Source organism: Nelusetta ayraudi, unplaced genomic scaffold, assembly GCF_046127955.1.
Source record: "Nelusetta ayraudi isolate G7.1 ecotype Tasmania unplaced genomic scaffold, CSIRO-AGI_Nayr_v1 ptg000023l, whole genome shotgun sequence".
NCBI lineage: Eukaryota > Metazoa > Chordata > Actinopteri > Tetraodontiformes > Monacanthidae > Nelusetta > Nelusetta ayraudi.
This window is the reverse complement of record NW_027466073.1, coordinates 2,254,743-2,269,112: the sequence shown is the minus strand read 5'-3', so window position 1 is coordinate 2,269,112 and position 14,370 is coordinate 2,254,743. Positions and strand designations below refer to the sequence as shown.

General features: G+C 43.1%; 1 protein-coding gene across 1 annotated transcript in view; it reads left to right on the top strand.

The window, feature by feature from the left end:
* The window catches only part of LOC142889654 (neural-cadherin-like), a 310,909-nt gene that overhangs the window by 215,056 nt on the left and 81,483 nt on the right, over positions 1 to 14,370 (top strand). Inside the window, exon 27 of the mRNA XM_076028445.1 lies at positions 3,573 to 3,787. Within this exon, the coding sequence (XP_075884560.1) occupies positions 3,573 to 3,787 (215 nt within the window). The remainder of the gene's footprint in view (positions 1 to 3,572; positions 3,788 to 14,370) is intronic.

Sequence of the window (14,370 nt, the reverse complement as noted above, 5' to 3'; positions counted from 1 at the left end):
CTCAAAGTTCCATGCACGAGCAAAGTCTTTGAACTCTCGTGAGCTATAACAAGGTCCATTGTTGCTGATCGGTGTCTGTGGTATACCAAACATAGCAAACATAGCCTTGAGTTTTTGGATGACTGTGTTGGATGTGAGGCTGGTGATTTTTTTCCACTTCAAAATATCTGCTGTAGTAATCGACAACAATGTAGTCAGTGTTGTTCCATTTTAACAAGTCTGTGGCTATCACCTGCCAAGGTGGCTCCGGAATACGCTACTTTTGGGCGGCGTTGCATCGCTCCTGGTAGATGTTGCACATTTCTATCAGCGCCTCTAACTCTTTACCCATCCCTGGCCAGAACAGTACATCTCTCGCTTGCTACTTAGACTTTTCAATTCTCACAAAAATAAGTGTCCCGTGTGAATGCATGAAAGCATTTCTGCTCTGAGTGAGTGAGGCATGATGATTTTTTTCTCCTTTCAGCAGGATATCATTTGCCTCTGATATCTCGTCCCTGTGGTTCCGGTACGCTGCAATGATTCACTGATCTCTGCCATTTTGTTGTCACTTACTGGTGCATTACTAACCGCAGTATTAGTAATGCCATACCTTCACTCAGTGAGCAACTGCAACTGGTATCTGTTTTCCAGGCTTGTGTGTAATTACGATGTTGTATTGTTGTAGTTACAGTATCATGTGTTCTTCTGCATGATTGACTTCAGCGGTTTGTGGTCTGATTCCACCACCACCTGACAACCATACAGGTACTGGTGAAACCGTTTGCATCCGTTTTCTTTCTGAGCATAGTTTTCCTCAGTCTCATTCAGTGCTTTGAATGCGGATGCGACTGGTTTTTCTTCTTGGAGTAATACGGCTCCTAAGCCGCATTTGGATGTGTCGACTTTGCAGCTTTACATCTTTGGTGTGGTCGAAGTATGTGAGTACAGGGCCAGGTTCCTGCGTCAGAAGATGTTTCACCTGTTGAAAAGCTGTGTTGTGATTTGAGTCTTTTTATTATCCTTTAACAGCTGTCTGAGGGGAGCTGTTGCCTAGGGAGGTAGGTGACCGTGCCCTATATGGTCTCCAACTCAGCTTTGTTGCGTGGGAGAGCCATCTCTGGCCTTGACCTTGCTGGGGTCAGGCCGGATGCCTTCTCGTGTGAGTCTGTAGCCATAAAAGCTCACCTCTGGCACTCACCTTTTGCCCTCATTCAGCTTTATTCCTCTCTCTCTTGCTCTCGTTCCAACATGGCGTGCAAGTTTGTACCATGTTCCTCCTTGGTGCGGCCATATACCATGTCTTCTATTATGGCTGTGACGTCCTTGAGCCCCTCATATGTTTCATCAACCCTCCTTTGAAACCCCGTCCTGTGCAGATATGATTCCGAAGGGAAGTCGTTTGAACCTGCATCTGCCAAAGACAGTGATGAAGGTAGTGAGCATGGATGATTCATGGCTGAGTTTAATTGTCCAATAGCCGGATCTGGCGTTCAACAGACTGAAATATTGTTTAAGCGCGAGTCTTGGTGTGATGTCGTCTAGAATGGGAAGTGGGTAGTGTGGTCTCTGGATGGCTTTGTTCAGGGGGCGAGTATCGAGGCACACCCTGAGTTTTCCAGTTTTTGGCTTTTCTACTGCCACTAACGCATTTACCCACTCAGTTGGTTCTGTCACCTTTCATATAATGTCCATTTTTCCATTTCATCCAGTTTATCTTTGGGCCTTCCACAAAGAGCGTATGGGATGTGGCGAGGTGGGCACACTAGTGGTGTGGCTGAAGGTTTGAGGTGGAGGACACATTCACCGGGAAACAGCCCAATGCATTTGAACACATCTGCAAACTTAGACTTAAACGTTGTCTGTTTCTGCTGTGTGTTTGTCCTACAGACACCTGCAAAATGGTTACATTTATTGCATTTATTGCATTGTCGTCCATGCTGGACAGTCCTCTGTGTGGCTGTGCCCTCGCCCGCATGCACCACACTCTTTGCTCCTAACAGTGCCAGCGTCTGCTCCGCTGACTCCGCCATTTTCTGTGTGGCATTGAAAATGTTTGTTGACTCGAGGAAAAAGAACAAGAAACATTAACAAATACGTTACGGTATTTAGGGAAAAATTGTTTACTTCATATTTTCTTTATTTTTTTTTTTGTATCATGCATATTCGCTGTGGTAGAGGGTGGGGGCTGCCACTTTAAAATCGCTGGTAATATATTGTGCACGTTTGTGAATTTTTCAAAATAAAATTGTTCAGACTCGAAACGGGATTCATTTAACAGAAGTCAATTATTCTTTCTGTCTGGCCCGGTACCAAATGACCCACGGACCAGCACCGGTCCGCGGGCCGGGGTTTGGGGACCACTGATCTAAGGCATCCAAAAAGACGGTGTTGTGGTCAAAACAATGCCATTTCCATTTCCGTAACCGGCAGGACCAGCTGTAAGTCTTAGATCCCGTCTATCTGACTGCAACATCTAACGTCCGAGATAAAGACTACATGTAAAATATTGTATTCTGCACCTCGCCCTATATTCCGCGGACTGCTTTGATTTCCGCAGAGGGCTTTGAAATCAGCGGTAAATTCCGGAATCGCGGATTCCTGGGGGGACTAATTTAATGTGTAAGTTTGATTCTGTATGAATTCTCAAGCTGTAGTGTCACATTGAGGGTATTATGATGTGTACCAATTTAAGGCGGACTTCACCGATGGCCTGGGCATGAAATGCACTGCCACTGATGTTATTGTGTAGTTATACAAACGCAATAATGTGACGACGACGGCAGCAGACGGAACCAACGCCACGTGTCGATTGTTAAGAAAAAGTTGACAATGGTCAAATTAGAGAACACAACAGACTAATAATTCTGTCGCTGGTAAAAGAAGGGCAGGGAATACTGCCATTGTCTTCTGTGTAGCTGCAACATCATCTTGTTCCACTGGAAAAAGACCCACCTGCTGCAGTGTCCAACGGTGTTCGCTGATGGAGCGAGAGCCTGCTATCGTTCCTTCGCGACTGAGGAACACGGCGTTAAATCAGTGAAAAACACACACAATGTTTGATGAAGGGAGCGTGGCAGACTCATCGAGAAAAGAGCAGGAGGAGAAAATAAAAAACCATGGAGGAAATGATTCAGTATTCAGAGAGCTTGGAGGGGGAGGGGAGTGAGGGTGAGAGGTCGCATTTTGACGGGAAGCATAAAAACACAAAATGAGCGCTTGGATGTGTGGCAATACACACGCACGCACAAGTGGAGTTTCTTCCCAGTCATGCGGCGAATTCTCCCCGTGGTTTTGTCACTAATGAGAACATCTGCATGAGTGAAACAGACGGAGGGAAACAGCCACAGGGCACGGCTGTCTGAGGAGGGGGAGCAGCCAGAGTTGGGGGGATGGCAGAGAGAAATAGTTGAAAGAGCAAAATAATGCAACGGGGCGGGGGTGGTGGTGGGGAGGGGGTGGAGGGGGCAGGCTTCAAAATCAAAATGGTGATTTTCACTTTTACAGACAGAAGAAGAGCAAAAAAAAAAAAACATTGCAATCATAAATTCTTTTTTTTTTTTAATTTTGTCTTTTTCTCCCCCCCACCAAAGATGCCAGTGCCCACCGCAGTTTGAGGGCCCCGAGTGCCAGCAGAACAAGCACAGTTTCCACGGCAACGGCTATGCCTGGTTTCCTCCTATGATGCCTTGCTTCGAGAGCCACGTGTCCCTGGAGTTCATCACTGACGTGGCCGACGGCCTGCTGCTCTACAGTGGCCCTCTGGCGCAGCTGCAGGCCTGGGACCACGAGGACTTCATGGCCATAGGTAGGAAACACCTGCAACAAAATGCTGGACAACTACATGAAAACACAGAGGGACTGGTTTGCTAAGATTTTGCTTGCGCCCGCTGAGAGACTTTGCGTCTTGGTTGGTTTTGAGTGGTCAGGAAGATCTACTGAAGCCCAAAATACACCGAACACGACACATTCCCATTTTAAATGATATAATTGCACAACATGGAAGTACACATACATACATTTTCCTAGTTCAATAAAGTTAGTTTTTCAGTAACTTTAGCAGACATTCGCAGTGCAGCTATGTTGCATGGATGTGCTCCAGGTTTCCTGACTTTACCTATATACATATATATATATATATGTTTGTATATATATATATATATATATATATATATATATATATATATATATATATATATGTATATATATATATACACATATATATATGTATATATATATATATATATATACATATATATATATATATATATATATATATATATATATACATATGTGTATATATATATATATATATATATATATATACATATGTGTATATATATATATATATATATATATATATATATGTATATACATATGTATATATATATATATATATATATATACATATGTATGTCTATGTCTATATATATATGTATGTCTATGTATATATACATATATATATGTATATGTATGTATATATACATATATATATATATGTGTGTGTGTATATATATGTGTGTATATATACATGAGCCAGTTAGGGAAAAAGTTTAGTGGTGATGATGGTGTGTCACACTCACCGTGAGACACAACATTATTCAAGACAATCTAAAATCTGTAAAAGGTGAGCATACACATTTAATAGTAGATATGTGTGTGTGTTTGTGTGTATATATATGTACACATGTAGCTCCTTTTCTTGCCATACACTACACTGTAGAACTTTGGAGACAATAAAACTTGAGGTGTGGATGGCTGGCGGACACAATAGAACGCACTGTGTTTTACTGGGTCTGTTACTATCTGTGTGTATTTAGTGCTTTAATCTTAGAGATTAACACCTCCTCGACTCCACTGCTGCTGCTTCCTTTGCACTGGTCCTCTCTCTCTCTCTCGCACTCTCCAGGGGATGATATTGTTGTTTTATCACTGGCAAAGAAAGTAATATGTGTTGGAGCAGAGGTCTGCCGGGTGTTTTGTGCCTGTATGTTTGTGTTTACCTTGTGGTTTAAACAGTGAAACACTGTGGACCTCCACACGTCTATTTAGCTTTGCCCAGCATCAAACCTGAGTGCCACTGAGTGAGATCAAATCTGCAGCAGGCACGTTTGTTTAAGTGTGACACTGATTCGAAGTCAGACTGTTCATGATGCTTGTTCATGAGCTTGTATAAACCTGCTTCTTTTCTCACAAGTGAACTGTCAATCTGATTGTGCTGGTCCTGAAAGGTGCTTTATCACTTCCTAGTTCCAATTTGTGTAGACATCTAAAGAGGAGCCTATTTTTCTTTCAGTAACATTATCCAGAATTACACAATGCTAGATGTGATGACAAAGTGAAACTCTTGGTGCCAATTTCCGACTGTCTGAGTATGTTTTTATCTTTAGTTTAATTGAGAACCTGTTTCAAGTGCTGCAGTGGCTGGCGGTGTCCCCTCACTGAAAGCAGGTCGTAGGTTCATATCCAAGAAGGGTTCTTCCTGCGGGAATTGCATGTTCTAGCTGTAACTACGAGTGGTTCCCTGCTGGTACTTTGGGTTCCTCCAAAAAGACCTGCATGTTTGGCTCACTGCAGCTTCACAGTGTCCGCAGGCATAACTGTGAGTGCAGATGTATGTTTCTCTTTGTCTGACTCACCCCATGAGTTCACCCCGGTGAACGAGAGGGTCGTGTCCCTGCACCTTCGGGTGGGGGACAGGTCTCTTACTGTGATTTCGGCCTATGGCCCGAATAGCAGTGCAGAGTACCCTTCCATCTTGGAGTCCCTGGGAGGGGTGCTGGATCGTGCTCCGACTACGACTGGGGACTCTGTTGTCCTGCTGAGGGACTTCAACGCACATGTGGGCAACGGCAGTGAGACCTGGAAAGGCGTGACTGGGAGGAACAACCTCCCTGATCTGAACCCGAGCGGGGTTCTGTTGCTGCACTTCTGTAATAGTCACACTGGTGCACTTTGCATCAGGATGCCCTGGGGTGGAGATAGATGATCGACTTTGTTGTTGTGTCATCCGACCTCCGTCCCTTTGTCTTGGAAACTCGGGTGAAGAGAGGGGCTGAGCTGTCAACTGATCACTACCTGGTGGTGAGCTGGATCCGCTGGTGGGGGAGGAGACTGGAGGGATTTGGCAGGCCCAAACTTATTGTGAGGGTCTGTTGGGAACATCTGGTTGAGCCCTCTGTCAGTATGGTCTTCTCCCAGATCTCGGGGGAGGTTTGAGACATTGAGTCCGTAGTGACCATGTTCTCCACCTCTATTGTCATTGCCGCAGCTCGTAGCTGTGGTCGTAAGGTCTCTGGTGCCTCCAACGGACACCCCTGACGCTGGTGGTAGACACCAGTAGTAAGGGATGCAGTCAAGCTGCAGAAGGAGTTCTATCGAGCCATGTTGGCTCATTGGACCCCTGAAGCAGCTGATGTCATCGGCAGGCCATGCGTGCTGCATCTCGGGGGTAGTGGAGCCTAAAACTCAGGCCTGGGAAGAGTTCGGGGAGGCCATGGAGGAGGACTATCCGTTGGCCTCGAAAAAAAGTTCTTGCAAACCATCCGGCACCTCAGGAGGGGGAAGCAGTTTGCCGCCAACACTGTTTATGGCGTGGGTGGGGAGCTGTTGACGTCGACTGGGGATTTTGTTTGGCGGTGGAAGGAATACTTTGAGGAAGGATCTCCTTAATCCCGCAGTCATGTCTTCCGCTGAGGGAGCAGAGGCAGGGGACTCAGAGGAGGACTCGTCCCTTATCCAAGCTGAAATCACTGAGGTGGTCAGAAAGCTCCTCGGTGGTAAGCGCCGGGGGTGGATGAGATCTGCCCTGAGTACCTCAAGTCTCTGGATTTGCAGGGACTGTCGTGACACTGCAGACCGGGGTGGTGGTTCCTCTTTTCAAAAAGGGGGACCGGAGGGTGTTCTCTAATTATAGCCTACCTGGTAAAGTCTACTTCAGGGTGCCGGAGAGGAGAACTGGACCAGCTCCATACTCTCTGTCGGTTGCTCAAGGGTTCATGGGAGTTCGCCCAACCAGTCCACATGTGCTTTGTGCATTTGGAGAAGGAGTTCGACCGTGTCCCTCGATGCATCTTGTGGGGGGTGCTCCAGGAGTATGAGGTCTGGGGCCCTCTGTTAGGGGCCATTCAGTCCCTGTATGATCGGAGTAGGAATCTGGTTCGCATTGCCACCAGTAAGTGCCACCACTTGTTCCCAGTGCATGTTGGACTCCAGACAAAATGCACCGGTTCTCTTCATTATTTTCATGGACAGTATTTCTAGGCACAGCCAGGGGCCAGAGGGTGTCCAGTTTGGGAACCACATGATTGTATCTCTGCTTTTGGCAGATGATGTGGTCATGTTGGCCTCATCAAGCCAGTACCTCCATTGTGCGCTGGGGCGGTTTGCAGCCGAGTGTGAAGCAGCTGGGATAAGAATCAGCACCTCCGAGTCTGAGGCCATGTTTCTCGGCCAGAAAAAGGTGACTTGCCCTCTCTGGGTCGGTGGAGATACCCTGCCTCAGGTGGAAGAGTTCAAGTGTCTTGGGGTTTTGTTCACAAGTGAGGGAAAGATGGAGCGCGAGATTGACAGGCGGATTGGTGTGGCCTCTGCAGTGATGCGGTCGCTGTATCTATCTATCGTGGTAAAGAAAGCGCTAAGCCGAAAGGCGAAGCTCTCAATTTACTGGTCGATCTACATTCGCACCCTCACCTATGGTCATGAGTTTTGGGTAATGACCATTTCAGAATTCTACAATTAATGAAATGCACAAAAAAAAAACAACGTACATGTTTGTAGATGCTAGATTTCAATGTTTTTCCAACTTAAAAGTAGAAGTGAACACACCATTAGTAGTAGGCATGTCAGCATGGTTAGGTCGCACAATCACCGGGATGTTAATGGATTCATTGCCGTAGCATGAGCAACTGAGGATCAGACGGAGAACATCTTGTTTTATAGACTCTAGCCTTCCACCTTCACTACAGTTGTACGCACATGTAAATAATAACGTTTTGATTGACTGATTAATTGATTCAGGAATTGTGTTTTGTATTGTGATTAATTGGTGTGAGTAGGGTATTGGGTCATACTAAATCTGGAGGGGACATGTCCCCCTTGTCCCCAGTGCCATCTGCGCCCATGCCCTGACTTCATCATAAAGCTGCTCGGAGCGACCCCAGCATCCCTGAATGAAAGCAGGTTAAGTGGTGATAGAAAATGAACTGATGGATGTTCAATGCCGTTGTGTTCATCATATTCAGAGCACTTACCTCTTAAAACACAAGAGTTTGCTTTAAACCCTCTTCAAATACCGAACGGCGAGCAAGCAAATATTATTATCCTTCAAGGCCATCCCAGAAAAAAACACAATTTTCCACCACAACAACAGCCTCGTCCTGAACAGCTAATGGTGATTCTCCCTCCATGAAAAGCCTCCCTTAGGCAAGGCCAAGCAGCATTCTCCCTTGATTTTCAGGACAGGCAAGTGTTGTCTTAAACAGCTTCTGGCTCGGACGCTCATATACACAGTCATCTGATAGGAGGAAATTATTATTATAATATTAATATTTTCTGCATCACACCACAGTCTGGGTGGAGTCGTTGATAATGGACAGTACAGTGGTGGCCAATATCTGTTTTGCTTTTCAATTTAAAAAAAAATTAAATAAATAAAAAAAAGAGTATAATAACGACGTGAAGCCTGCTTTTTACATAAAATGTAGCAGAAAGAAAATATGTGGTTAATCTGAAATACTTGGCCATAACTGACAACAGAAATATTTCAGCAGGTCCTCCACCTGCTTGAAACCTGAAAATAGAGCGTAAATTCACCAGCCACTGTATTAGGTGCAGTTGTTCAAGTGTTTGTTGAGACAAAATAGGCCCCTGGGACGCGATACACTAGATATCTACTAGACAGTCTGGTGCACTGCTGCTGCGAGCGAAAAATGTTAACTTCCAGTCATCGATTAATCTTGATTAAAAATGACGCATACAATGTTTGACAGCCCTAATATCTATCTATATATCTGTGTGTGTGTGTGTGTGTGTGTGTGTGTGTGTACTTATTCTTATATAAATAATATAATAACAAGAATGAGAAAGCAGCATATACAGTGCAAAGAGTGAATTAAAATAAATTGTATATACATATATCGATTCTAATTTTGAAAAAAAAAAGGATTTTCTTCCTTTCTTCTTCCTGGCAATGTGCATCAGGGTTTTCGGTTGGTCTTTGATTTGGGAAGTTTCCTGTTGTCCACTTTAGTCTTTTACTTCGGTTGTTATCTGCTGTCCACCTTTTTTCGCGGAATTTCCTCAGGCTTCTTAAGGAATCTTCGCTCCCCATGTGCGGACTTCCTGCTTCCTTCTGACTCCTTGATTCCGGTGTTCTACTAGTCACTACAGTATCTTTTGGTCACTACTGTAGTTGTTGCTTTGCCACTTTATTCAGTAAACTCTACCAGGACTGTTTTGAGCCTACTCGGTCCACTTCTCGATCGAAACTCGGTTCCTCGCGTAACACTGCCGTAGGAATTGCACAATAAGCAGCGCGTTGTTGTGTTTCTGGTTTCCGCTAAAATGTATGGCGAAGAAAAATAAACTGAGTCGCCAACAGAACAGCAGCCTAAAGATATTTACAATCCCCTCTGCGGACTTTGAAAGCAAACAACACCAGCAGCTGATCAATGCAGTATTTTTGTATAATTTTAATAGAGATGTCCCGATCACATTTTTTGGTCCCGATCGACCGATTGACGATTCCGATTTATTCATCTTTTTTCTTACCTTGAATGAACCGAATCCATTGGATTGAGACTTTTCTCTTGGTGCCTTTCAAAATAATTTGGATTGTTTGCCTCAATGATCAATCCATGCTTTGCTTTTCCTCACCGTTTTGTTTATTTTATAAATTGAAGAACACAGTGAGCATACTAGCTAACGAGACGTGGAGATGTGGGCCGGGTAGAAACCTTTGACTTCAATAAGTCACATCTGTTGGGAGCACGGCAGTGATGACTAGTAGAGGGCAGAAATGCGCCTTTTTTATACATTGCGTACTATAAATGTATGTTATTGGTATATTATTGTAAGATTGGATCGGGGATTCTGAACACCGATTGGTGGATCACCAATCTAATAAAATATACTAAATTGGCATGCCGATCTGATCATCGGACATCCCTTATAATTTATGGTAATGTTTGAGAAGTGGCAAGTTCTGGCACAGACCGGCAGTTAGCCTAAGCCTACCAGTACTACTAAAGTGAACCCTATTCATTATTTACAAATATCTGTTAATGTTTAGACATGAGTTGTGGACCTTTTACTCACCTATTATGAACGATCTAGCTTTCATGGATACAGATCCAAATTGTGAGAATGGTGAGTTAACTAGTGTAGTTATGTTGTGTTTTTTTTAATTGCATTTTTTAATTCCTGCTCAACAAATGATTTCTTAGAAATTCATAAAAATCGATTAATCCTTTGAAGGCGTTATTCTTTTCCCTAATCTAAAGTGAACCCTATTCATCTTTAACAAATGAATAATAATGTTTGCTAAAGATTTGTGGACTTTTTCAGGGAACAGTTTGACAATAAACTGTTTGGTATCAGTGTCTCATAACAAATCATTCATTAGCCATGGAAAACTTAATATGTGTAGTTCATCAAAGAAAATATTCTAAAATCATCTAAAATGTTTTCCTACCTACTCATTAAATAAGATAAGTTGATGATGAATACATATTTTTCAAATGACGTTGAAACTGTGTTTTAATAGTGTATAAATTATGTATAAATGTTGTACAACTTCTGTTGTAAATGGTTAAATAACCATTTACAAATGTTTGTAAATGGTTTGTTCATGATTGGTTCAATATCTACCAATAGCTTACAGATGTCTTGTAACTTAAGTTATAAAATATCTAATGACCATTTACATATGTATATCAACGATTTGTTCATGATTAGGTAACCGTCCACTAATATCTACTAATAGCTTTTAAATGTCTTATAAACCATCATTATCACAAAGTGTTACCAAATTGACAACTCTGCTTTCATGTCACTAGGCAGGGGTAGATACTGCTGAAATCCTCTGTATTGAATGAATAGAGAATCGTTTTGAATCAGAAAAAAAATCCATTTTGAATCAAGAATCGAGTTTCAATGTGCGCAATTTTACTTCCTGCCACTCTAGCTATTTATACGACGTATGCCATTTTAAGAAGAGTGCACATGGCAAATGTTCCACCTGAAAAAACAAACAAAAATAATGAATAAATCTTGTGTTCCTCCTTAATCTTCAAAGAACTGGGTTGCAGAAAACAAAAGTCCCCAAAAAAAGAAAGACATCTTGTTTCTTTCTTTCCCCAAAAATGGATAGCATGCGACGACTGGGCATAGATTATTTTAAAGCTATTAATTTTGAACCTGTCGTCACGAGAATATCCCAAAAAAAATAAACTTTTTGATGAAAGCAGGTGTGGGCGCGGTGGAAGAGAGAACAATCTCGACTCCGAGGCCCTTCCACTCCCACTGAAGCTTACAGAGCCAGGTTGAATTGACGGCAAACTAAAGGAGCTACAGACAAAACGCTGGCGCTTCACTCAAAAAAAATAAAAAAATAAAAAAAATCAAATCAAATGGCGGCGTGAACTGAATACTGAGCGTCTGCTTCTGACACAGGAGGAGACATTATTTCAAAAAGCAAAAGCTTGGTTGCAAGTGTTAATTTGAAGCGGGGCCTGCACTCCTCTTCCTGTGGCACGACTTGAATGTATCTAGTTTGAAAAGGCTACTAGATCTGCGGTGTCAAACTGAAATACACAGTGGGGTAAAAATGTGAAACTTGGACAAAGTCTCAGTCCAACATTGATATTTACTGAAAGAAATCTTCCTCCAGATAGATAGATAGAACAGTGAACCATTTTATATGGAACCAAACAACCTGAATATTGCTCAAGAAAAGCTTAATACTATTCAATCAATACCGTATTTTCCGGACTACAAGTCGCACGTCTTTTTCCTAGTTTGGCTGGTCATGCCACTTATACTCAGGTGCTACTTATACATTACATTTTTTACACTTTTCACACGCTCGTTGTTTTCACACTGACAGCCGCGAGAGGGCGCTCTAGTGTGCCAGTATCCGCTACAACTATTACTCCTGTACCACTGAAGATGTAAAATTTAAACATTAACTCATAAAGACAACTGAGACAGACTGAACACAAATGTCCCTAAAAAGAAAATCATATTCTGCCAATTACAGGCAGAATATGATTTGACAATTCGATAAGAATAATATCCTTCAACCTTGAACTGGCGACTTAACCAGGGTGCCACCCTGCCTTCGCCCTAAGACAGCTGGGATAGGTTCCAGCGGACCCCCGTGACCCTGAGCTCGGGAAGCAGCGGGTATGGAAAATGACTGATTGATTACTTATTGCCTCGCTGGCCAAATACAGTGACGCTACAGGGCCAAATTTGGCCTACGGGTCAGAATTTGACACTGACGTACTAGATCGAGTCTTGGGTGATGAGAGCAGGGCGCGGCAGAGAACCAGGGAGGGAAAATCTAAGAGTCACAATATGGATCTGATGGAACAGAGGTGACTGAAGGGCATCTGCAAAGAGAAGAAGATATCCTCTTCTTCTCCGAGAGGCAGGTTGGTGCAGAACCACAAAATTTGAATTCAATTTTTTGCGCCGTCTTTCATGGGAGACAGTTTTTATTGTTGTTGTTGTTGTTGTTGTTAAGCCTTGTTAAGTGATTCTGCCCATAGTGCCTGCTCTTATTCCCCACTGCTCTCTCCTTCTACACAGACACACACACACACACACGCACCTCCACATACACACAACCATCAGCTTCTTAGTGAGATGCTGGTTTGCTTTTCCAAAGCCTCCCACTTATCCGGCCTCTAATGGTGCCAGAGGGCAGCGACAACAAGCTCGCGCAGCCGCTGCGTAGGCCTGAGAAGGTGTCAGGCACACTCTCTCTCTCTCTCTCTCTCTCTCTCTCTCTCCCCCTCTCCCTCCCTCTCTCTCTCTCTCTCTCTCTCACTGCCTCTCCCTCTCTCTCTCACTGTCTCTCTCTCTCTCTCACTGTCTCTCTCTCTCTCTCTCACTGCCTCTCCCTCTCTCTCTCTCTCTCTCTCGCTCTCTCTCTCACACACACACACACACACACACTACCACGTCACCCAATCTCCAGGCACTGGGGGGAGATTGGGAAATATTACATGGTTCTAATACTCAGCAGCTGGCGCACACACAAACACGTGTTAAGCTGCACCTCCTGCATTTCACAGTAGGATCAAATTATTGGTTGTTTCTTTGACTTAATTTACCTTCAGCATCATGTGATCAGTCAGTAACCTGTAAAGGCCTAGAGATTCCAGTCAGGCATTTCAAGCATGGCCTTGCCATGCTGCTCAGCTCAGTTCAAACTCGCTTTTTTTTCTTTTTTCTTTTTTATGTTGCAGACATTTTCATGCATGGAACTCATCCAAATCGTTGTCACAAAAGAGTAGGAGTTAAAAAAAGCATTATGGAAAAAAATGCACAGTATAAATATTTTATTCATGAGTTCAGAAAAACCTTGAAAAATGTTCTGGTCATGAAGTAGAACCTTTCAACTTAAACATCTCTTCACTCCAGCTTAGTTTTTTGTTTTTTTTGCACAACTTTCTCATATACTGTATGTCTTGGGAAAAATAAAAACCTTTAGAATTGTTACTTTACCTTTTTCTTTTTTCTTTTTACCACTGCTGCTACTGCAATGACGTGCCCCTGCTACTGTCTTTGAATATCAAGTTTGAATGTCTAGTTGTTAGTAAGATGGTGCTTCTGCACAAAGACCAAAAGACAATAGTGATTCCAGAAAGGTTTTTTCGGAAATATTTTTTTTTGTTTGTTTTCCTACAACAGAAGTGACAATAAAAATCGAAGCGAGAGAGAGAGTCATTAAAGGACAGTAGAGTTATCTGTTGACATGTAATGGGAAATGTAAGTGATCTGGATGTAAATTATTGTTTAATTTGCTATTAATAAGAAGGTGATTTTTGGATAAAGAGTTAATCCACTTCTCTGGAGTCGGCCTTCTTGCCGCATGGGACATCAGACAACAAGGATTAACATCCATGAAGAAATTGTGCTAATTAACCACACAGACACACCCGTTTGGAAAAAGAACCAGTATGACGTGAGACATGAGGTGCAGGTCACATGACGTGTTGGTCATGAGGTGTGTTTGCTTATTAAAGAACGATGCAGCCAGCGGCAACGGGACCCCCTATTGAAAAACATAAAGCGTCAAAATATGAGCAAGTCTCAAGTTTGGGAGTCACAGTTGTGTGGAATCGTGGGAGCTCATCTCACTGGAAATTCCCTTCACACTTG